The sequence below is a fragment of the Lacerta agilis genome, chromosome 2 (genome assembly GCF_009819535.1).
Source record: "Lacerta agilis isolate rLacAgi1 chromosome 2, rLacAgi1.pri, whole genome shotgun sequence".
Classification (NCBI taxonomy): domain Eukaryota; kingdom Metazoa; phylum Chordata; class Lepidosauria; order Squamata; family Lacertidae; genus Lacerta; species Lacerta agilis.
This window is the reverse complement of record NC_046313.1, coordinates 94,807,015-94,833,124: the sequence shown is the minus strand read 5'-3', so window position 1 is coordinate 94,833,124 and position 26,110 is coordinate 94,807,015. Positions and strand designations below refer to the sequence as shown.

Sequence of the window (26,110 nt, the reverse complement as noted above, 5' to 3'; positions counted from 1 at the left end):
AGAAGACCCAAAGGTCAACTCATTCCACCCTTTCGGCAGACCACATGACTTTCTGTTAGTCACCAAACTGAATAATGAATAGATTTTGTCATCAAAACAAAACAAAATTCTCTTTTAAAATACAAAGGCTATGAAGATCCTTTAGGAAAAGATAAGCATCTAGAATGAAATGAGCACAATACTTTTGACACCAGAGATGAGTATCTTGAGGACTAACTCTGTTTGTGTGTGTGTCTGTGTGTGATAGTGTTTTCTTTTTTTACGAGCAAAAGTTTTTAAAACTGTTTTTAATGTATTTTAAATTGTTGTAACTTGCCCTGGGACCTTAAGGTGAAGGCCAGGCAATAAATAAAATCGTAATCGTAATAATCTCAGCTGTGTCCTATCACCTTCAGGTGGCTCAATGGGTCAGTGTGTCTGGCTGTTAACCAAAAGGTTGGTGGCTCAAGCTCATCCAGGGACAGCTGTGGGCAGGATTCCTACATTGTAGGGACTAGATAGCCCTCTGAGTCCCTTCCAACTTACAGTTCTATGATTCTTCGAACCGAAAAACACAGAGCTATCGAAGTATGGGAAACCTGTAGCCCTCCAAATGCTGTTGTACTCCAACTCCCATCAGCTCCATCCAGCATGGCCAATGGCCAGGGGTGATGGATGCTGAAGTCCAGTAATATCTGGAGAGTCCATGTCTGTATTAAGGGGGTGTCAGCAATGTTCAACCTAGACTTCTGCTTTCAGCAGTGCAACAGTGTGGGGGGGGGGGCTTAGCATATCATTTGCCCTTAATTCCAACACCTATGTTTCTTGTATGTATGGAAGTGAGAGCTGGAGCATAAAGAAGGCTGATCGCCGAAGAATTGATGCTTTTGAATTATAGTGCTGGAGGAGACTCTTGAGAGTCCCATGGACAGCAAGAAGATCAAACCTATCCATTCTGAAGGAAATCAGCCCTGAGTGCTCACTGGAAGGACAGATCCTGAAGCTGAGGCGCCAATACTTTGGCCAACTCAGGAGAAGAGAAGACTCCCTAGAAAAGACCCTGATGTTGAGAAATATTGAGGGCACAAGAAGGGGACGACAGAGGACGAGATGGTTGGACAGTGTTCTCAAAGTTACCAACATGAGTCTGACCAAACTGCGGGAGGCAGTGGAAGACAGGAGTGCCTGGCGTGCTCTGGTCCATGGGGTTACGAAGAGTCGGACACGACTAAATGACTAAACAACAATGTTTCTTGTCTGCCTATGAGATTTACTGCGGAACAGATTTGTATCAAATCCTTCTCCCAAAGAGCATGGGGATGTGTGCATGAGTTTTCTCCTATTTGTCATGGGCAGTGTGAATGCAGGGGAATGGTGGCAGGAACCAGCTGAGGAACCACCAAGGGAAGAAGGCTCAGAGCCCAGGGAGTGGTTGGGGGACAATGATGAGTGGTCAAAGGGAGAAAAGGGAAAAGGCCAGGGAGGTGTTGGAAGCTGAGGAGGTAACATGGATTGGTGAGCTAAGAGAGTCTGGGGCATAGATAAGTCTCAGAGAGAAGCTTAGGCAGGAGAGGATGGAGGCCAAGAGCCAGAGATGAGTCCTGGTTAAGAGGCGTCTCCCCCTCCTCCTGAAAATGGCGGAGGAGTGATTGGTGACGCCAGACGCAGTCTCCAACTGCTTGGGGGGGATAAACCCCAGGAGAGATGGGGACTTAGGCAGGTGTGGGGAGGCGGAGACCTTTAGTCTCAGCAGCTACTTCACGGGGCCAAGGCCTACTGGAGATGAGTCTCTGTGCTCAGTAGGCCTGACACTCCTGTGCAGATTGTGTCTCTACTAATAAAGAGTTTACTCCAATTTGCTCAGTGTAATTTAATGCTGGCATGCTCCTGACACATTTTATTCTCACACAAAAAAAGCCTATGAGGTAGGTTTGGGCTGAGAAATAGTGACTACTGGTATCTTAGCTTTCTGGCAGAATATTGATCTAAACCCAGTTCTCTCCAGTCCAAGTACAATAGTGTGCTCACTACGACCACAGTGGTTCATTACAGAATGTGTTCCACAAAGAAAAGCAAGTGCTGTGTTCAGTCTGCAATACGAGAATGACTATCTCACACTAGCTGGGATGGTTAATGAGTCACATATTTCTACTGTTCCTGTACATTTCTATAACACCCAGCCACTGCCACAAATGTACACAATTTCCCTTAGTCTTTAGGTCATTGTCTTTTTTTAATAGCATACTAAGAACTGCCAGAGGGTGGAATGGAAGTGGGGGGGGGGGGGCAGAGAGGAACAGAACAAGAATGACAGATCATTTCAGCCTAAGAAGAAAATCTAAAGAAAAAGGGGAACAAATGTTTTTTGTAGCCCATTAGGTTTGCGCAGCGTACCAGCAAAATGGTCTAATGGTAGGAATGGCTGAGCAATGCAGCAAGTTGTAGAGGTGATGAAGAATCACTTTTGCTTGAAGAGGAACGGATCCCAGCTGAGAAAATTATCAGAGAGGCTTCAGTAGCACCAATGGTATAATCCTACACCCAACTGTCTAGTCCTACTGAAATTCTCAATGGCGCATACTTCTGAGTAGATATGTACAGGACTGAACTTTAAAAATCATACCAATATATAGGTGACTAAAGTTAGTCTCGCAACTTGTAATTCTAAGGAATTCTTAATTCAGAAATAAGAAGAGTGCATACAGGAGAATAAAAAATACATTGCTTTTGCCAGCTACAATTTGTATGATCTTAATTTGTAATTTAAAATCCCAATACCATGGCATGCTGCACTATGATGAGCCATCCTTATTTTCAGGTAGACATGTTTAGGATTTCATTTTGGGAGTGTTAAGATCTGTAGCAAATGTTGCAGTTCCTTCTATTTTCACACACACACTTCAGATCACCTTCAATTAGCATATCCACACGATTGACACAAGATGATTGGAAACCATGCTGGAGAGGCACAGGACTGAGAACAAGCGAATTTTGAAAGCACTGATAACGCAAGTCACAATGGCAAGCAACCTCATCGCCTACTCGCAGAGGCTGGCCCTAAGGATCAAACATTCCAAGCAAATGAAAGTCCACTACAAAAGAAAAGGATGTTTGATTTCTCGCTTCCTGTAAATGTAAACATTGACAAGGCCTCTGGAACTTTTTCAGACATGCCCTAACGTTTACTGTGTGGTAAGAGCAAAATCTTTGGCCACCTCATGAGAAGAGAAGACTCCCTAGAAAAGACCCTGATGTTGGGAAAGATGGAGGGCACAAGGAGAAGGGGACGACAGAGGATGAGATGGTTGGACAGTGTTCTTGAAGCTACTAACATGAGTTTGGCCAAACTGCGAGAGGCAGTGAAGGATAGGCGTGCCTAGCGTGCTCTGGTCCATGGGGTCACGAAGAGTCGGACATGACTGAACGACTGAACAACAACAACAAGAAGAGCAAGATCAGGTAAGCAGAAGGCATGGTGAAGAACAATTTTCCACCAAAACCCAGGAGGTCTTGAAGGAGACCCAACTGCTGACAATATCAAATCTGGCTGCAGTATTAGAGGTCACTGCCAAAGCAACTCATAAAAGTAGCCAGGCACTCATAAGGAGCAGGGCGGCAACAAACAGCATTTATAGGGACGTTCAGTGGATGATGGGAGAGCCCAGGTGTGCAGATCTTAATAATTATTATAATAATAGGTGATAAAGTTAGGAAATGTGTCAGCATTTCACATTAAGTCCCCAAAAGGCACAAATGAAAGGTATAAACGTCTGAATTACACATGCATAAAGATACAGCAAAAGAAGCTGTTTCTATCTCAATAAACACCTGGGAGTTTATCCATATGAGCATGCCTGACAACTTCGCTCCTTCTGCTTCAGGTGCCACACAACAAGTGCAAACCTGGAACACGGCCTTTTCAGTTGTGGCCCAACATCACTTGGGAGACCCACCTGGCCCCACAAGCTTTACGATGGACCAAGAAGACAGTTTTGTTTCATAGAACGCTTGCAAATTACTCCCATTGTATTGATCTCATGCTAAAACAGTCTTTTCAGCCATTTATTAGATTGTTTCAGTGTTCATTCAGTTGTTGTTATATAGTAAACCCCACCTTGAATAGGATATAGGCAGTTGAAATATAGGTATGGGAGGGGGGGAACCCGAAAAGACATTTTACTCTCCCCAGTTGGGAACAACCATTGCCGGCAAATTGGCTTAACTCCCACCTCTGACAAGCTACTCCTGGGATTGTGAATCTGCTGCAGGATTAGGCGAGCTGCAACCTCACAGAACTACCAATTCCCAGGACTAAAAGCGACTGAACCATTTTTAGAACTAATGCAAAAGTTCAGTCCTCACACAAAAGCAACAAATCATCACATGGATGATGTTTTACCATGGGTTTTCACAAGATGAATACAGTGGTACCTCGGGTTACAGACGCTTCAGGTTACAGACTCCGCTAACCCAGAAATAACGCTTCAGGTTAAGAACTTTGCTTCAGGATAAGAACAGAAATCATGCTCTGGCGGCGCGGCGGCAGTGGGAGGTACCATTAGCTAAAGTGGTGTTTCAGGTTAAGAACAGTTTCAGGTTAAGAACGGACCTCCAGAACGAATTAAGTTCTTAACCCGAGATACCACTGTAATGGCGCAATCCTAATCATGTTCGCCCAGAAGGAAGACCTACTAAATCCAATAGGGCTTCCTCCCAGATAAATGGGGCGAGGAGTGGTGCCTCAACTACTCTCCCTAATAAATAGAAAATTCAGGTTGTGGATACCAACAAAATGGGTCCCCTGAGAAGCAAGAGGTAAGCATGAGCAGGTAGGTACAAATTCAGTAAACCCACAACTTACATGGGGTTTACGTTCCAGGGATCACACCTAAATCCCATAGTCAAAACATATTGGGTGCAATGGCGGGCAGCATTGCCAAAGTCTTCCCCCCCCCCAAGATGCCCACCCCCTTAAAAAAATTTTTTGCCAAGGCCATGAAACTGAATGTGTGTAAGTTGCAGGTTTCCTATACATATTTAAAAAGAAACTCTAAAGTGGTTGAGAAAGGAAGAAAGACTAATGGGGACTGAGCATGCCCAGTAGCCACAGAACAACAGAAAGAGAAAAATGGAAAATTGGCAGTGGTGGAATGGCCTGGTTGGAGGGAATGGCTGACAGAAACATTGAGGAGGACAAGCTGCAGCCTTTTGTTGAAGGCCCCCTTTGCATTTCCTATTAACGTGTCCCTAGAGATGACAGCTGATTAAAAAAAAAAAGCTCATGTAACAAAACAGGCTCCCGTCACATGGCAGGTACCAACTGTCATCACATAAGGACGCATGCAAAGAAATATTTGCCGTGTCAAAACTGACCAGATACTAAGCAAAAGAAATCTCTCTCCCTCTAGCTCTCTTTTATGAAAGAGATGGATGTGGGAAATTGGATCCAAGTTTGCAATGCAGATGTACGTCACATTCTGAGCTGCTAAAGCACAATGTGTCAGACGCCTTGCTTCAGGTAGCCTGTTGCACATCTCATCTGCATCTCCCCCAGCCCTTGAAAACAGGTGCAGTGAATCACATGAATATTCGAGCTCCTTTCCTCCTGCTCTTTACTGCACTCTTCTCACAACAAAATCACACACACACACACCGCCTCAAAAGGACACTAACTCCCAGAAAAGCCAATCCTGTTGACCTGCTGGCCGTGAATATGATGCAGAGTCCGAGCAGAAGAGGGAAGAGAAGGAGGCCCCCATGCACCACAGTTGCATGGATTAGCCCTGAGGGTGACACAAACCATAATCTCCTATCATTTTTCACCTTCCCCGGTTATTACCATCATCAGGCTTGCTTATCATTCCTGAATTACTCAGGGCACACAACATCCGAACGAGCGCTTTTATTTAAGCGGCTGAAAGTGATATGCCGAGAAGTAACCATTCATTTTCTGGCAAACATACTCTTTCATTTACTGTTCAGTCATAAAAGCCTAATTCAATTTAGGGCAAAGCGGGATATCATTTAAGGTCCATTGAATCCTGAAGGTCAGTATTCTTTCTACTACACGCTCTTAAGATAAAGCCTAGTCTTCAGGAGCTTATAACTGCTTGGGCATTTTGAAGTCGCATATTCATCCTGCAGGGCGAAAGGCTGGCGTTGCTTGGAGACAGGGCATGAGGAAGGCGTCCAGAATGCTGCCACCAACAGTTAGACCTGTACAGACCCACCTAGCTGATAAGAACATACACAGAACCTTTGGTCCTTTCCCTTTGTTTGTCTTATTTATCTGCTACTGCTTCCCAATGCTAGTCGAACCATACTAAACCGCTGAGCCTCTTGGGCTTGCCGATCAGGTTGGCAGTTCCATTGCTCTGTCCCAGCTCCTGCCAACCTAGTAGTTCGAAAGCATGCAAGCGCAAGTAGATAAATAGGTATTGCTAAGGAGGGAAGGTAAATGGCGTTTCCATGAGCTCTGGCTTCCGTCACGGTGTCCCATTGCACCAGAAGCAGTTTAGTCACATGTCCCGGAAAGCTGTCTGTGGACAAACGCCAGCTCTCTTGGCCTGAAAGCAAAATGAGCGCCACAACCCCAAAGTCGCCTTTCACTGGAATTAACCGTCCAGGGGTCTTTTACCTTTTTACCTTACCCAACCCGTGGGATTTGGGGCTGCTGTTTTTCCATTCTGAGAAACAACACCCTAAAAATTAGATTTGTTACTGAGCTTTTTTAAAAGATGCCTGCAACTCCAACCCACCCACCAAGACAAATTGTGCTTCTGTTCGTGATTTCCCCTCCCTACAGGCACAAATTCTGGGTATTAATCATGAAAACTTTTCTTCAGGCAGAGACTGTTACAATACGAAACACCTGCTGGCATTTATCAGTAAGTTGTAAGAGTTAGGTTCAACATTATCAAAATCCATTGCGGGGAGGGAGAAATACAAGGCTAAAAGAACAATGAAACTTAAATATCCCTACAGGTAGCACCAGAAGCCTTCCAAAAGGAAGCCATAATCATAAGTGAAATTTTAGCACAGAGAACCGCAGGGTGCCTTAAGATGCCATCAAATCAGATTAAATAACAAGAGTGAGAAACAGGTACGGTCTGTCAAAGGTTTAAAGAAACACAATTAACCTTGACCTTCCCAAACAATTGTAGACTACAGGTGCGAGTGAATGGTTAGGACACCGAGGCTACAATCCCATGCATTTTCAGGCAACTCCCACTGAATTTGGTGGAATGGTTTCAAAGTAGTCATGCGTCAGATTAAACTGCAAGGATGCAATCCTACATTCGTTTATTCGGGGGCCAGTCACTGGGATTTGCTCCTGAGTAAATGTGAACATCTGACACCTAAGAATCAAGAATGACACTGAAGAATGTCAGAGAGAAGAAACCTCCGGTTTTTTATTGGCTGTACATCACCCAAACCTAGTCAGCATCTTAAAAAGCAAAGACATCACCTTGCCGACAAAGGTCCGTATAGTTAAAGCTATGGTTTTCCCAGTAGTAATGTACGGAAGTGAGAGCTGGACCATAAATAAGGCTGATCGCCGAAGAATTGATGCTTTTGAATTATGGTGCTGGAGGATACTCTTGAGAGTCCCATGGACTGCAAGAAGATCAAACCTATCCATTCTTAAAGAAATCAGCCCTGAGTGCTCACTAGAAGGACAGGTCCTGAAGTTGAGGCTCCAGTACTTTGGCCACCTCATGAGAAGAGAAGACTCCCTGGAAAAGACCCTGATGTTGGGAAAGATGGAGGGCACAAGGAGAAGGGGACGACAGAGGATGAGATGGTTGGACAGTGTTCTCGAAGCGACTGGCATGAGTTTGGCCAAACTGCGAGAGGCAGTAAAGGATAGGCGTGCCTGGCGTGCTCTGGTCCATGGGGTCACGAAGAGTCGGACACGACTGAACGACTGAACAACAACAACAACATTACCCATTACTCTGCCCACTTGTCCCTGACCCCACCCACTGTTGACCTCCCACTCTGGCACCACTATCTTGTGACTACCAGAAGGTGGTCCAGCTTGGAATGTAGCCCCTAGGCTGAGAATAATCCCCCCACCCTTAATTCACAAATTAATTTGCTGTTGCACCACTTTAAGAGCTTTCATTGTTGTCAGTCACTGTTTATAGTATTCTATTCATCTTTGTCTCGGTCCCATCTTCCCATGTTTTGATATTGTAGGGGTTTTGTTTGACACCTTGTGTCTCGACTCGGGAGGGGGGGAAAGTGGGGAATCTTAAAATAATAATAATCTCCAGCCTTTTCAAGACTGCCCTTTTCTAAGCCGAGCATCTGCCTGTCTCTTTTCAATGACAGGCAGTCAACACTGTTAAACAAGATAGGAATAAAGCAGATGCAATGGAAGGTTGTTGAAGGGGGAGGGTTTTTTGTTTTTTGTTCTGCTCATTAAACTGTCTCGGAGACCTCCACGGACTTCAAGCAGGTGTCTGCCTAGGCAAAGATGTTCAACTGCTGGGTACAACTTGCAAACTTGGGACCCGTGGTTGGTTTTCCCAAGGATAAGTAAGTAGGACAAATGTGTTGTGTTTGTACTAATAAAAAAATACTTGATGAGCATCTTCAGGTCTCCTTGTCACAACGCAGAGAGACAGATTTAATCTAAGTGTCCGTCAAAGTGTCCAGGGAACTCAAAATTAGCAAAACCTTCAGATACCCTCCTTCCTTGTTTATTTGCCTGCACTGAACGTTCTTAGAAGGCATCTTATGTGTTTGGTGCCTGCAGGAAAGCTCCATGTACAGACCAGAAGACACTCTATGCTATGAGATGGAGGCCTGTTTTTGGAATGCAGTAAACAACGCTTGCTGCCGAGCACCAGCAGATCAGGCCTCGCTGGGCACAGGTGACATGATTAGCTATGATCCAGTACAAAAGCCCACTGACCTCCACCACTAAGTGCCCATTCTGCCCAGCCTACCAGAACTTGTACTATGTTCACAGAGGCGAAGGAGTTTACAGGTATTGCGGATGCCTGGGACATTTTAAAATGTCACACGACATTTTTGCCTCTGGGAGAGGCGACACCTACTTCTGGCCACACCCACCTGTTCACAAATCATGGTGGGGGTTTATATAGGCCCCATGTCAACATAGTGGCTCAGTTACAGTTAAATAAAAAATGCGGAACTTCTGCTGGCCAGTGGGACGGATCTTTATCACCTCACCCCCTGTCAAATTTGACAAGTGGGGAAGCCCAGCCACTTGGCGTCACTATGCTGCCAGGCAATGCTGTGCTTTGAAGCCCAGGTTGTGGGGCCTTCCAAACAGGCTGTTTGAAACCCCTCTTGTAAACAGCCCTGCACTGCTTCTTGATCCTCTGGTTTTCTGAGGTTTAAAGAGCAGCAGGGGGCAGCTTGCAAAAGGGCTTTCAAACAGCCCAGCACACTGCTCTTTGAACTTCCAGTTTTCAGAGGTCCAGGAAGCAGCAAGGGGACTGAGAAGTGGTTTCCCCAATGGATACTACTTCACCCTCCTGGTGCAAGGCAAGCTCATACCACCCATCATTGTGCCTTGCTCCAGCGAAGAAATGCTGGGAATCTCTCTTTAAGCTCCTGTTTGGTTGGGGGGGGGGGTTTAAAGCCCTGCCCTCACCTGAAGTCATTATAGCATCAGGTACAGGGCAGGTGGGTGTGGCTTACCCAAAGCAACCTGGGGACAGGGGCATAGCAAGGGGGCTGGGGCAGACAGCCCCGGGTGGCGCCCGGGGGGTGACACTCGGGGCGGGGCCCCGCCCCCCGCAATTCCCGCCTCCAGCCAGCGGCAAAAAAAGCCGCTGAAAGAGGGGGCTTTCCCAACCCCCCTCACTGGCCCAACCCCTCTCCATGCCCCGGGACGGCTCCGCTCATGGAGTGCAGCGGCAAAAAACCCCGCTGCGCTCCCTGAGCGGAGCCCGTGAGGAATGGAGAGGGGCGGGCTAGCTGGGCCAGGCGGAGGCGTCACTCCGTGCACATGTGTCATGACGTCATGCACACGGAGCGACGCCCCGCCCCCAGGGGTGCCACTTGGCTTGCCGCCCCCGGCAGCCCAGCGGCTAGCTACACCCGTGCCTGGGGAGACCTGGAAGACCTAGTCTGGCCTGTGGGCAGAGGTCTCCCATTCTTGATATAGATCAGGCCTAGGCAAACTCCGGCCCTACAGATGTTTGCAACTACAACTCCCATCATCCCTGACCACTGGTCCTGTTAGCTAGGGGTGATGGGAATTGTAGTGCCAAACATCTGGAGGGCCGGAGTTTGCCTATGCCTGATATAGATGGTGTCATTTTCCTTACCTTAAGCTGCAAACTCACCAGCTTCCTTACCTTGAGCTGCAAACTCACCAGCAGCAAGTTTCACAGATGATTGCATATATATATATATATATATATATATATATATACACACACACACACACACACACAACGGTATTAAAAAAAATTGCCTGCTTTACTGTCATTGGGCCAAATACGCAGCAATGGTTTTGAAAGCCAGAAATGCATTATGAGGTTGCTTTTTAAAAAGCACACACAGCCTCTGAACCACCTAATGCACAGCTTTACGGGGATTATGTTTGTGAACTTTTAATACGCAATGTCCAGCAGCCTTCATTCAAATGAGTTAATTTTCTTAACCCAGAAGTACAAGGCTTCAGGCTTCATAGCCTTTAACTGGCAATGAGCATTTCTTTTTCTTTTTTTAATGTAACTCGTATAAAAGCACTGAAGATATAGGTGTGTCTGAATTTCAGAATAAAGACGCACAGCACTAAATGGAAATACAACATCATCTTTGACCTACATGCAACTGAACAAAACTCTGCGCGTCCCTGGAGGAGCTACCGTGCAAGAGAGTCCTAAAAATTCTATTATGGTTATTCATTTACTTTCCCTGAATCCTAAACAAATTGGAGCAAAGGGGGCTGTGAGTCACACAGGTTTTTACAAGGTTGAGTTCCTAAGGTTGGTTCATATGGTGCCTTTAAGTTTGGGGACTTTCTGGCATGGTTACGAAAGTGCATTGCATGACTGGCCAACATTGACATATAAGTGCTTTAAACCATGGGTAGGCAAACTAAGGCCCAGGGGCCAAATCCGGCCAAATCGCCTTCTAAATCTTTCCCGCAGACGGTCCAGGAATCAGTGTTTTTACATGAGTAGAATGTGTCCTTTAATCTAAAATGCATCTCTGGGTTATTTGTGGGGCATAGGAATTCGTTCTCCCCCCCCCCAATATATATAGTCCAGCCCCCCACAAGGTCTGAGGGACAGTGGACCGGCCCCCTGCTGAAAACGTCTGCTGACCCCTGCTAGTAAACTTCACTACAGACGCACATGGAAGGATTCTTTTTATGCCACTCCATACCTGCCTGCCACTTGAGGTGGGAGACGATTTTGTCTACCTGGACAACCAGCAACCTCTCCGTCGAAGCCGAGCTGTGTCAACATTTCTTGGCATGGCTATTGTTCCCCTGTTGCAATAAGAGAAAGAGCGGCCACTGTGTCCTAATGCAATCTCTGTGTTGAGAAACTCCCGGCTAATGATGCCAGCAGCCTGACCAGGCTTCAATTTGGTAGATCTTCCTGGCAATCATTTGGCATAATGACCCGATCGCCGTCCTGATCACATAATGCTCGTAAGAACACTTACCAGATTCAAAGAGAGTAAAGCAAGGGGCCATTAGCAAGCCCTTCCCTTGAAATATGCCACCAGAGGAAAGCCTTTAGAGGCTTGATGCCAAAGAAACAGATCACCCAGGGACCCGAATGCTGCGCATGAATCATCGGTACATAACAGGGGACCAAGCATTCTTCTTCAGCAAACACGATTACTGAGTGAAGGATTTGACACCAAGGATAATGAATTGTGAGAGAGGTTCTGCTTTGTGTCTGAACATAATCAGCACAACACAAGCTACAGGGAAGTTCTGCCAATTTTTTCCCCCTCTCTCTCCTTCTCCAGTGAGGCACACAAAGAGAAGCATGCCTCCCTCCCAAGTCACTTAGAGGGCTTTCCGTGGTCCCAAATTCAAAACAAGAACACGTTTCCAAACTGAAGACTGTGAAGGAGAGCTTGCAGGAAGCTGCAACAGTTTACTGGAGTCAAAGGAACAACTACAATATTTCTTGTACCCCCACCCATCTGACTGGGTTGCCCCTGGCCACTCTGGGTGACTTCCAACAGATCTGAAAATAAAATAAAAAACACATCAAACATTAAAAGCTTCTCGATACAGGGCTGCCTTAAGATGTCTTCTAAAAGTAAGATAGTTGCTTAATGCCTTGACATCTGATGGGAGGGCGTTCCACAGGGCAGGTGCCACTACCGAGAAGGTCCTCTGCCTGGTTCCCTGTAACTTTGCTTGTCACAGTGAGGGAACCACCAGAAGGCCTTCGGAGCTGGACTTCAGTGTCCGGGCAGAGCGATGTGGGTGGAGATTCAGGTATATGATTCAGAAGACTGATCGCTGAAGAATTGATGCTTTTGAATTTGATCGCCGAAGAATTGATGCTTTTGAATTATGGTGCTGGAGGAGACTCTTGAGAGTCCCATGGACTGCAAAAAGATCAAACTTATCCATCCTTAAAGAAATCAGCCCTGAGTGCTCACTGGAAGGGCAGATCCTGAAGTTGAGGCTCCAGTACTTTGGCCACCTCATGAGAAGAGAAGACTCCCTGGAAAAGACCCTGATGTTGGGGAAAGATGGAGGGCATAAGGAGAAGGGGACGACAGAGGATGAGATGGTTGGACAGTGTTCTCGAAGCGACTGGCATGAGTTTGGCCAAATTGCGGGAGGCAGTGGAGGATAGGGGTGCCTGGCGTGCTCTGGTCCATGGGGTCACGAAGAGTTGGACATGGCTGAACGACTGAACAACAACAATACGATTCAGGTATACAGTGCCAAAGCCATTTAGGGGTTTAAAGGTGAACATACTGGGAACCAGGATTTTTTTTCAGGGGGTACTCAAGGATATGTAGTACTGGCACCTCTTTTTGTTGTTGTTAATAAGTGTGACACTGACTGTAACAACTTCATGGTGAGTACCAGCACCTATTTTTCTAGAAAAAAGCACTGCTGGGAACCAATGTAGACCTTTTAGGAACAGTGTTTTGTGGAATTCCAGAGGCCACCATTTGTGCTTTCCAAGCTCTTGCAGCAAAAGCAAGGGCGAGAATGGTTAATTTCCGCTTGGCAGTGCCAAGGCTTTGTATCAACCAAGAGGACTTGTGGAGAGAGGGCTAACATGAGAAGAGCCCTGCTGGATCAGAGCTGAGGATCAACCTGGCTTCCCACAGTGGCCAACCAGGTGATTCCAGGAAGCCCACAAGCAAGTCATGACGACAATCATTCTCCCATGGTGTGACAGCCCCTCAGCAACTGGTATTCAACACAGAGGCTCCATTTAACCACAATTTCACCTCCATGGCATTCTACAATCCACTTCCAAACCCTCGGCCATCGCCGCGTCCTATGGTACCAAATTCCATCGCTTATACCAGTATTTCTCAAACTTGGGTCCTCAGCTGCCGTTGGACTACAATTCCCATCATCCCTGACCACAGGTCCTGCTAGCTAGGGATGATGGGAGTCGTAGTCCAACAACAGCCAGGGACGCAAGTTTGAGAAACACAGGCTTATACGTTCCTTTGTAAAGCATTCCCCTTTTGTCTGCCCTTAATCGACAACCCATTCATTTCATTAGGTGGTGCAGAGGGAGAAAAGGACCCCTTTCTCCTCTTTCAAAACACCACAATTTTTTGGCAAACTTCTAGCACATCCTCCAAGCTGCAACCCCCAGCTCCACAACAATTTTATTTATTTATTTTATTTATATCACACCCTTCTTTCCCAAGGAGCCCACTCATCATCTTACATTAGAACCTGCGTAAACAATGCACCCACAATGGGATGTCGATAACAAGTGCTTTTGTGCACAGTTGTTGAAAGTTTATTTGATTTTGTGGCAAAAGAACAAAAAAAAAACCAACCAACAAAATGACACTTGAAATTTAAATGTAGCATTCTCAGACAGGTTTTTCAGAGGTGGGGCTCTGTGAGGGCAGGAGAGAAGGAATTATTTCTTGCCATAAGGTGCACGTGTTAATAAACTCTTTTTTTCCCCCTGGTCATTGCAAATCCTGTATCTGTTATTCCAGATACGTCAAAAAAACCCAAAGCATTTTTAGTTTGTAAGAAATTATATAAAAGGGACAAGTAAAATTATGATTAACAACCTAGACAGTTTCATATGGTGTGATGCAGTTAACTGAAGAATGTTGCCTTTGAGAAAGTCTTTTCACTTGTATGTAGTAATTAGACACTGAATTAATTGAACATTTTTATCAACACATTTAATATTTCACATACCCTTTTGAAAAGGCTTTGGAGTATTTGGAGAACAAAGAACATGCATTTTAAAGCACTGGCTCTTACTTCTTTCAGCCTCTCCCTATCCAGAAACTTTTAAAAACTTGTTAGAATTTCAACACCCCTTTGCAAAATTGAAAGCTTGTGAGAGAATAGCCGAAGTATGCTTGGCTCCATAAAGCAAACCATGTTTAAAGAGAAGAAAATGCATTTTGAAGTTTTGGCAGACAAATAAATACCGGAACTTAACAGCCTGTTTTATCCATACTGCTATTACTTTCGGCATGACTTAACTGGTTTCATCATACATGAAAAAAGATCATATTTACATACTAAGCCTTAAAAGCTACTTTTGTGTAAAGTCCGGTTATTAGTTTTGCTCAGGAGTATGGAACTCCAATTAATTCCCCAAAATTATAGCAAATAAGCATTTTTATTTAAATCCACACTTGCGCTTCCTCTACCACTTTCCTCCAGGAAACCTGCTGTGTAGCTGTGCATTGGAACAAACAACAATTGAGTTTTCCAATCCACAAATGGATTGCCATTTGTTCTGATTTAGCACTAAAGAGTGGGTTTTCCAGGGCAAAGCAGTGGGGCAAAGGCAAAGCCGCTTGGACCCACGCCTAGAAAGCACAGGGCAAGTGGAAAACAAGCAGACGAGACCTAAGGCATGTAGGATCTGTGTTAGCAGCTTGTTCCCAAAATCTGGGTGCAGATAGACACCATGTTATCATGGCCAGGACCTGCTGGCCTTACATTGGAGAGCACAGCTGACCATTTTCCATAATGCATTCACAGAAGAATTTCTGACTGCCTTGGCTCTAGAGACAGGTTTTGTACATTACAGAAAGCACAGGTAAAAAAGAAAGGACCCCTGGATAGTTAAGTCCAGTCGTATTTGACTATGGGATGTGGCACTCATCTCCGCTTTCAGGCCGAGGAAGCCGCCGTTTGTCTGCAGACAGCTTTCCAGGTCATGTGGCCAGCATGACTTAGCCGCTTCTGGCGCAACAGGACACTGTGACGGAAGCCAGGGTGCACGGAAATGCTGTTTACCTTCCTGCCACAGCCGTACCTGTTTATCTACTCACACCGGTATGCTTTGAAACTGCTAGGTTGGCAGGAGCTGGGACAGAGAAACAGGAGCCCCCCCCCTCAATATTCAAAATTAGCTAGGTGCCAGGAACATTTTGCACCCATCACTCAGCCTGGACATTGAGGTCTTCCCACAAGGGCCTTCTGGTGATTCCCTCACTGCAAGAAGTGAGGTTACAGGGAGCCAGGCAGAGGGCCTTCTGTGGAACACCCTCCCTTCAGGTGTCAAGGAAACAAACAACAATCTGACTTTGGAAGACATCTGAAGGCAGCCCTGTTTAGGGAGGTTTTTAATGTTTTGTTGTTGTTTAGTCGTTTAGTCGTGTCCGACTCTTCGTGACCCCATGGACCAGAGCACGCCAGGCACTCCTGTCTTCCACTGCCTCCCATAGTTTGGTCAAACTCATGGTAGTAATTTCGAGAACACTGTCCAACCATCTCGTCCTCTGTCGTCCCCTTCTCCTTGTGCCCTCCATCTTTCCCAACATCAGGGTCTTTTCCAGGGAGTCTTCTCTTCTCATGAGGTGGCCAAAGTATTGGAGCCTCAGCTTCAGGATCTGTCCTTCCAGTGAGCACTCGGGGCTGATTTCCATAAGAATGGATAGGTCTGATCTTCTTGCAGTCCATGGGACTCTCAAGAGTCTCCTCCAGCACCATAATTCAAAAGCCTCAATTCTTCGGATTTAATGTTTTATGTTTTGCTTTTACTATTCTGCTGGAAGCCGCCCAGAGTGGCTGGGGAAACCCAGCCAGATGGGTGGGGTATAATTTTTTAAAAAATATATTATTCTGGTTGACCACTGTAAAAACAGGATGCAGGATTAGATGGGCCATTGGCCTGATCCAGGAGGCTCTTCTTAGATTTTCCAATCCTTTGGCACCCACAAAGATTCCCATCTTACCTATTATTAGTAGTAAAAGTAGTAGTTTAATTTCTTGCCCACCCTTCACTCTCACATGCCGGGTCTGAATCACAACTGCCTGTTCTCACTTCCAAATCCATCTATCACTATTCACTCACACACAATACTGAGTTAACTTGGGGCTGATTTTAACCCAGGATAATACGTTGTGCAACCTATAGTAAGAACTGGTCTATACAAAAGCAGGAAAAAAGTATTTGCAAGGCCACAACATATTGATTCCCCTTGTATTATTTAAAGAACATACTGGTATATTACACAGAGATCATCTGTGTTCCATTAAAACAGCTAATGGCAGTTTTAATTGAAATAAAGCTCTCTCTGCAGTAAAGTAGTCCAAGATTGAATTGCAAGGAGGAGGAATTGACCTCAGAGAGTAAACTTGCAGCTGAAATTCTGATCACAAATAAATGCTACCTAAAAACTATTAAAGAGTAGTTTTAATCTCATTTGAAAACAATATTAGTATTATAGTTGATTCAGCATGAACATTCGTTTTCTTCTCGTTAATTAGTAGAGAAAACAGATAAGGGCTTTGCTCAAAGGCCCTCTTATAACTAAAAATCTAAAATAGATTTGAAAAACATAACCAAACAACCTGTGTTTATGAAAGATTTCAGTAGTCCAAACTAAGCCAAATAACATTTTGGTAAGATGGTATTAATAGGACTGCAGGCAATTAATAGGTAGCTATTAAAATATTTTAAATGGCCTTTCCTTCTAAACAGATTTTAGGTTCATTAAATGGTAATTTACCGGTACCTTCCTTCAATATTTCAGGAAGACAGCTATGTTTAGGTTCTGGTAAGTATGCAAATACATTTAAATGCAACTGACTGATCAGGTAAGAGACATGATTGAAAAGTAAAAAAGAAAAGCAAGATTTATTTATTGCTTCCATTTCAAAAATTTATATTCTACCCTTCAAGGGTCAATTGGGATTTCCGGGGCAATTTCAACCAGCTGACAGCTCCAGACATTAATCATTTTTATAATACGTTTAAGATGCAAAGACCTTGGCAATATTTTGCTTCTTGTCCATTCTTATATGAGGTTGCAAAGTTATGCGTATTTATTTAGAAGTCCCAGTGAACAAAATAAGACTTGCTTCCAGGTAACGATTCAGAGGCTTGCACTGTAAAAGTTCTACCTTTACAGATGAGAAAACAAGAACAAAAAACGGCAATGTAGAATCATGCCATCGTAGAATCTTAGAGTTAGAGAAGGGACCCCAAGGGTCATCTAGTCCAACCCCCTGCAATGCAGGACTCTCAGCTAAAGCATCCATGACAGATGGCCGTCCAACCTCTGTTTAAAAACCTCCAAGGCAGGAGAGTCCACAACCTCCTGAGGGAGTCTGCGCTAAAAACCACGCCGCCAGCAGCATTTCTTCTATTATACAATTGATCCATCTAGCACAGTACTGTCTACTCTGACCGGCAACAACTCTCCAAGGTTTCAGGCAGGGTTCTTTCCCAGTGCAGGAAAGGACACCAGGGAGTGAACCTGGGGCCTCCTGTCTACAAAGCAGATTGCTCTACAGACCTTCACCACTTGGGCATGAGAAGCTTCCATTCGTCTAGTAAGCATCCCTAATTCATCATCCAAACAGGGTAGGCTAAAGTGTGAAATGCTAATGTGGGGACTGGAAACATGGGACCCATCCAATGGCAAAAAGGAGGGGAGGGACAGATGGAAAGAAAGAAACAGGGTAGTAGAGAGGGAAGCGGATGCCCCCACACAACTTTGACTCTAGCCTCACCCACTGCCAGCATGTAGCCAACCCCCAAGGGAATGCAGTCATCTCCAAAAGTTTCCCTTCCTCTGATAAAAGCATAGGAAGCAATTCATTAGTAATTTGGAAAGGACAGGGAATGAATAATTGTGCTCCCCCTTGTCCTCTTCACACATTCAGCACGAATTCACCCAGGGGCAAATACCCAGCTGATACGTAATCACCCTTAGGCTACCTTCCTTGCATGTAAGGCTACCAACCCATTCCCACTCGGCCCTGTGCATGTTTACAGTGAATGCCTGAAGAGGGCTTCTGTGTTTTATCCTAAAAGGCAGCTGAGAAAATCAGCATGCAAATTCCAACATTATTATTATTATTATTATTATTATTATTATTATTATTATTATTATTATTCCACATTTGGAAATCACTGCAGCTGGACACAGTAATAAATTTCAGAGGACTGTGGAGCGCTAGACTCTGTATAAGTTAACGACGGCTCCAAGTTTCGATAACTAATAAACTGGACATTAAAACTAGAGAGGGGAACAGGGAGCTTCTGGCCAACAATCTCTCTTTTAAAAAAAACCAAAAACCACACACACACACAAACAGTGAAATAATTTCATGTGAAACGATATCGGCATCTTTAAATAGGAAATGATCAACAGAGAGCAGAAGGCTATATATTCTGGAGTGCCAGTGAGGGCACGCTCTGTATAATACCATGGTCTTATAGCAGAATATAATGCAGAGTAATAACGTCTGTAATCATTTGGTACCAGCTGCTTTCAGGGACAACCTTGGCTCAGTAGACGGACCTTCTCAATTAGCAAAAGTAGAGCCCTGATGCCACAGCTCACCTATGCGTGCAATGATCCAACCATGACGCTTCTTGTTTTCTGACAAAATGCAATGCTAAGAGCACACATGCCCTTAGGATTTAATGTACACCTGGGCTAAGAAGATTGTTACCCCTATAAGTCAATGAAGACCAATTAACAGCATTTGTGCCTCTCCAGGTGGTGCACAGTTTTCAGCATCCTTTCATCCCGCTAAATGTTTTTACTTTACCATATGTCATCAGTTATGCATAAAAACCAACAGCTAACTATCAGCCTTTTACCTCCAGCAGAACTGGAGTTATGCAGTGAAGGGAGGGTTGCATGATTTAAAAAATCCAGCAGATGACTGCAAGAGAAAATATGGAGCAAACACACCAGAAACACACCTACAGACCATTATGTACCCTTAGGGCAGGCAGCTCTGAGATATTGCAGTGCAATAGCACCTAGGCCATTGTTGCAAGCATATACCAGACTAGTGACTAGATAATGTTGCAAGCATATTCTGGGAGGGGGGTGGATCTGGCCAGCCGCTCCTATGAAAACCATCTTCCACAATGGAAGATCCACCATGAATTCACTAGGTACTGTCATGGGGAAAAGAAAGCGTGCCCTCTTTGAATTCTGTGGTTTTACATATGAAGTCATAATAACAATCACCTGTTCCTTAGCAGGTCTTAAAATTAGGTAAATACAACCTCAGATGAACAGCAGCACACGACACATTACATCGTGTAATGATTTATTTAACAGAAATAAAGCCAAAACGGAAAGGCCATGTTTTAAAAATAAGTACACCTTAGGATTCAATAGCTTGTTGAACCACCTTAAGATCAATAACTTGAAGTAATCGTTTTCTGTAGGACATCATCAGTCTCTCACACTGCTTTGGAGGAATTTTGGCCCATTCTTCTTTACAACAGTTGCTTCAGTTCATTGAGGTTTGCTGGCATTTGCTTATGCACAGCTCTCTTAATGTCCTGCATAGCATTTCAATTGCATTGAGGTCTGGACTTTGACTGAGCCATTGCAACACCTTGATTCTTTTTCAGCCATTCTGTTGTAATTTGCTGGTGTGCTTGGGATCCTGTTGCATGACCCAATTTCAGCCAAGCTTCAGCTGTCAGGCAGATGGCCTCACATTTGACTCTAAAATACTTTGGCATACAGAGGAGTTTATGGTTGACTCAATGACTGCAAGGTTCCCAGGTCCTGTGGCTGCAAAACAAGCCCAAATCATCACCCTTCCACCACTGTGCTTGACAGTTGGTATAAGGTGTTTGTGGTGATATGCTGCTTGATTTTCACCAAACATGATGCTGTGCATTATGGCCAAACATCTCCACTTTGGTCTCATCTGTCCAAAGGACATTGTTCCAGAAGTCTTGTGGTTTGTGCAAATGAAACCTTGCAAACCTAAGCAGTGCTGCCATGTTCTTTTTAGAGAGAAGAGGCTTTCTCTTGGAAAGGCTTTCAAACAAACCATACTTGTTATCTTTTTTCTAACTGTACCATCATAAACTTTAACATTTAACATGTGGAGGCCTGTAGAGCCTGAGATGTAACTGTGTGTGTGTGTGTGTGTGTGTGTGTGTGTGTTTGCAATTTCTCTGAGCATTGCACAGTCTGACCTTGGGGTGAACTGCTGAGGTGTCCACTCCTGAGAAGATTGGCAACTGTCTTGAATGTTTTCCACTTTTGAATAATCTTCCTCAGTGTAGAATGATAGACTTCACATTGGTTGGAAATGGCCTTATAACTCTTCCCAGTTACATGGGCAGCAGCAATTGCTTCTCTAAGAGCATTGTGTCGTCTTTCCTCCTTGGCATTGTGTTAAAACACACCTGAATGCGCCACACCAGCAAACTGTCGAAACTTCAGCTTTTATAGAGATGGGCACTCTTGCTGTTGATCAATTAAGCAAGAGCATTTGATTATCAGCACCTGTCTGCTTACTTAGCCTCTTGATTCCTATGGAAGCTGTAACGATGTACTTAGTTTTTCACATGTGATTTCTCAATTTTGGCTTTATTTCTGTTAAATAAATCATGGCACTATGTAATATGTCATGTGTCGTCATTCATCTGAGGTTGTATTTACCTAATCTTAACACCTTCTAAGGAACAGATGGTTGTTATTACGTCTTCCTATGTAAAACCACAGAATTCAAAGAGGGTGCACTTTCTTTTCCCCATGACTGTAGGTTTTGACAAACTCTCTGACACATCCTCACACTTATGCAACATAGGCTAGATATGCACTGCCCCATCCTACAGGGTTACAGTTAGCATTACTGAGCTTATGCATGTAAGTGCTTTAAGCTGCATCACTGCTACTGCTGCTGTTTATTCTTCTATGAAGTGTCAATCTAGGCACAGAGCCAGAGCTCACCAGGCCTCAGGCACAGAGTTTTTATCTTTGATGTCAAGGCACACCCTTAGAATATCAGAACGAATGAACTGAGGGTACAAACTCCACGCAGCCACATTTATTCTGCTAAACGAAAACGCAAGAGGTCAGTGGGCATGTGCCAAGGCCACAGCTTAGAGGGCCACCCATTGCCAGGCACCCACTGGCAACCCACAGCCAGGCAGAGGGTCAATCGCAGACCTGAGGCCCCTAGGCCAGTTCCCCTATTTCTTGAAGGTAAAAGTGGCTGGAGGCAGGACCACCGTCACAAACACGGCCCAAAGGGAAATCACATTCCATGAGCTGCTCCGAAATATTATCAGGAAGAAAAATTAAAAACAAACGGGAGCCCTGAAGTGGAAGAAGCATATGGGAGATCCAAAGGGAGTGGATCCAAAGGGAGGAAGTACAAATGAAGATCATAGAATATGGTGATGGAAGACAGAAAGAGAGCTGTGATGTGGGGAGTGGGAAAATAGAGGAAAAAATAAAAGGCCAGAACTCTGGGGCCAAGGACAGGAGTTGTGTGTGTGTAAGTTGTAATGGCAGAAGAGGATAAAACGTTGGAAACTGCCTTATTCCAAAAGTCAGAAATCAGACCATAGAGTTCAGCATCATCTACCCTGACTGGCAATCAGGATTCCCACTAGCCTCTCTCCCAGCTCTACCAGAAGATGCTGAGGCTTGAATCACAGACCTTCTGCATGCAAAGCAGATGCCCCAGTACTGAGCTACGGCCCTCAGAATAGCCCACCAGTACCAACCCCAGTTGGACAGTGTTCTCGAAGCTACTAACATGAGTTTGGCCAAACTGCGAGAGGCAGTGAAGGATAGGCGTGCCTGGCGTGCTCTGGTCCATGGAGTCACGAAGAGTCGGACACAACTGAACAACAACAACAACCAACCCCTGCCTATCCTGTGATACAGAAACAGTAGCTGCCGCCACCACAGATAAGAAGGCCTCTAAGGCCCTCCTTCTTTGTACAGTGAAGCTGGCAGGGTGGCCAGAAGTTCCATCTTCTATCCACACACTTATTAAACGTGCAGCAGAAGGGCCCATTCTCTTTTCTAGCTGTCATGTATTGACAGCTGAAACGCTTCCTCCTCTTCATTTCCTTCAGCAAGCAACCAAGCATTGAGTTCAAGGAAGCCACCAGCTCCACTTGCTCTGGGTGGGTTAGGTTTCTCCTCCATCCACACACCTGCCCTCTGCAGAAAGGGCCACCATCACAGCTTATTAATGAAGTCCCAACCAAACCAATGACAAGCTTATTAGCTGCAGCCACCTGCACCGGATGAGCAAAAGGTAACAGAAGGGAGCTACAGGGAGCTCCACTGCCTTATTTTTCCCATGGCAGAGCAGAGCCAGACTAGCACCAGCGAAGGTGCAAAGCTGTCAGTAAGTATTCCTTAAGCCGCTTAAACCAGGACTCAGCTGAGATTGCCTGTATGAGCAAGGCAAGGGAAACTGCACCCACTGGGTGGCAGGATGAGGCTCCTTTACGGGAGTCATGGGGGTGGACACGTTGCCAAGAATCTTTCAAAGTCTAGCCCCGGTGGGTGCGATGTGGTTTGAAAGGCGAGACATACAGTAACTGCTATTCAAATCAGTGGGACTTGCTTCCGAGCATACACACCTAGGGTTGTGCATCAGAGCAAAAGCTTGCTGTTATGCGCTTCCGAGTGTTTTGAGCATGAACAGAGTGCCTTTCCGTTATCACTGCGAACGGGTCCAGTAAAAAAAAAAAAAAAAAACCAGCACAGGCTAAATAAGGAATTTAAACACTCTCCAAGAAGAAAAGGCCGAGAGGAAAGCCGAGCTCGCAGAACTGCCACCGGGATCCCTTGCCCAAGAACAGCAGCAGCAGCACCCAAAGGAGACCCAGGGCAGTGAGGGAAAGCTCCGCCTAAGCCTGGCCAGCCGCTCCAACCTTCCGCCGGGACGCTACGGCGCCCGGGCTGGAAAGCCGGAGACGCCGGGAGAGACCGGGCGCACTCACCGGGCTGCGCCTCGCCAGCAGGGAAGCTCTGACCAAAGCCAAGTCCCGCAGCGCTGTCCCAGCCTGGCTTGCCATGGGAGACGCCATCTTAAGTCGGGCCACACGTGGGCAGCGAGGAGGGGCGGCCGCCTGAGCGGAGACAGCCCAGGGGGCGGCCCCGGCAAGGAGGGCGAGGAGGCGGAGACGGAGGCGGTGGCGGGCGGGGAAAGGAAGGCGCCGGCGCTGCCTGCGCACCGTGGCTGGGGCGTCTGCTTGAGGGGAAATGCTTCCTCGCGGACCTTGGAGACCGCTGCTTGGGGAAGGAATAGTGCAGCTCTTTCCGAGAGGAGTAAGGAGCGGGGAGAGGCTTGCCTTCGTCCGCTGGCCCGCGGCGACCTTTGAGCCACTCCAGCGGCCCCGAAAAGCGCCTAATGCCAGGGCAACCGGCTACACCGTCTCGCCATTCTTCCCCCGCGCGCAAAAACGCACCCGCGCGCTATGCCCTGATTTAGCGCCAGGGCAATTCTATGCTGATTTGAAAGAAGCCCACTGGCGTGCCTAGGGTGGGGCTGAAGGAGTGCAGCTGCACATACATGGCGGTGATCTGCAAAGAACACCTTGCTGCCGGAGTGATGCTCCTGAGCCCCCATTTATGTGGGAGCGAGTCCCAATGAAATCGAGCCGATTCCAGGATGAGCGTTCTTAAAGCCGGCCCGGAGCCCCGGACAGTTTTGCTAGAAGCGCGGGCTACAACCCACGATACAGTTTATTGTGGTTGTTCATTTCTATACCGCTTTATATTTTAAAGGAAAAATCTCAAAAGCGGTTTACAACACATTAAAACATGCAACAAGACAATCCATAATAAAAGAAATTCAAGCTCCAGGGGAAATATTTCAGATCCTCCTCTTCCCCATATTATTATTGTTATTATTATTATTGATTCAGTTTGTCATTCGAACATCACAGGGCGATTCAGAGGACACAAATACAAAACGAGAACACACAATGCATGATACTGTACAAGAAAGCCACACCAATAACCTCCCTCCCACAAACACATTTAAAAGGTCATAGAGTGTTCCAAGGCTGGGTTATAGAGAAACTTTTTTGCCTGGTGCCTAAAAGATGCAACGAAGGAGCCAGATGAACCTTCATAGGGACAGCATTCCACAAGAAGAGGGCAGCAGGCAGCTTTGGGCAGCAAAGATGACTTTTCCTATTTCAAACACAGCCACCTTGCGCATGACATTTTCTTGATTATCTGTGACAAATATCCCATGTGAATTTGCTGTGGCTTGTGAGCATGGGGGTCAATGCATGGACTTCATATGTGTAGTGACCCTTGTATAACGCTTTTATTACAAGCATCCCAGGCCCCTTAAAATTAATCACCCATGAAGTCCTTTTAACCAGGATGGCTATTAAAAAAGAGTAATGAGCAGGTGCATGTTCCACCCTTTCAATACGTACTTATTGATGCAATGGGGATTCCAGTCTGTGCTCACTATTGTAATAATAACAACAACATCAACTCCCAAGAGGTTCTGCTTGCAAATTTCCCATGGACATCTGGCTGACCAATTAAAGAACGGGATGCTGGACTAGATTGGCTTTTGCACTGATCCAGCTGCATTCATCTTGGTGCATTCGAAAATTAGCTTGAACCTTACTTCCTTCATTCCAAACATCTTGTTAAGATTATTAGTTTGCAAAGCCTAGCAGCCTTGTGTGGTGTAGTGGTTAAGAGCGGTAGTCTCGTAATCTGGCGAACCGGGTTCGCGTCTCCGCTCCTCCACATGCAGCTGCTGGGTGACCTTGGGCTAGTCACACTTCTTTGAAGTCTCTCAGCCCCACGCACCTCACAGAGTGTTTGTTGTGGGGGAGGAAGGGAAAGGAGAATGTTAGCCGCTTTGAGACTCCTTCGGGTAGTGATAAAGCGGGATATCAAATCCAAACTCCTCTTCTTTCGGAACCGACCTCACATTTTCCCCTCATTTCCTTATACTCTGGTCAGCGCATGCCAATGCTAAAATAGCCTGTTCATTTCCAATACCTTTTGTGTAGGTCCTTTTCTGATTTGTTCCAAGATGAATGCCTTGCCCAGCGCTTGGGTAGTGTGTACCCAGCAGTTCAAGGAATGTTGTTTATCATTAACCTTTTATTTAAGCATAAAAAACAACTATTTGACAAATACAAACTCATTTTAACCACCAGGGCTGCATGGAGCTTTCAAAGGAAAGAAAGAAAGAAATGCCCTGAATACCATCTGAGCTCCTGCTGGTACATGTCAAGAATAAAACAGCTATTACAGCAGGGAAAGGGGGGGGGAACATTTATGGCTTGGTGTGGGTTGTTTTTTTTTTAATGGATAACAGATTCTAATTTAGAATGAAATAGACCAAGAGTAAATTCACCTTCACTCATTTCACAATGTTGTTGTTCCCCGTTGACTTAAGTGGGAATTCTTCAAGCAAAAAGGAAAAGGTGTGGGGGGGGAGGCGAGGAATCATCTTTCAGATTTTTCTCACAGAGAAAAAGAAATGACTGATTTGTTCTGACACTAATTTATTTTATTATTTGTACCTACAGCCTGCCCTTCACCGAATGGTCCTGGCATATACAAACTGTTTAAACCCATAAGGTAGATCACCGTATTGTCCCACATATAAGCCGCACCCGAATATAAGCAGCTTGTATTTAAAATTCGGGGGGGAGAGAGACAATACCCAAATATAAGCCGCTCCTTTAAAATTCTG

General features: G+C 45.5%; 1 protein-coding gene across 1 annotated transcript in view; it reads right to left on the bottom strand.

Annotated features, from left to right (window-relative positions):
• SUCLG2 (succinate-CoA ligase GDP-forming subunit beta) overlaps positions 1 to 23,514 on the bottom strand; it is a 190,418-nt gene extending 166,904 nt beyond the window's left edge. The window contains exon 1 of the mRNA XM_033141256.1: positions 23,373 to 23,514. Within this exon, the coding sequence (XP_032997147.1) occupies positions 23,373 to 23,459 (87 nt within the window). The 5' untranslated portion in view covers positions 23,460 to 23,514. The remainder of the gene's footprint in view (positions 1 to 23,372) is intronic.
• Between the last annotated feature and the right edge of the window lie 2,596 nt (positions 23,515 to 26,110).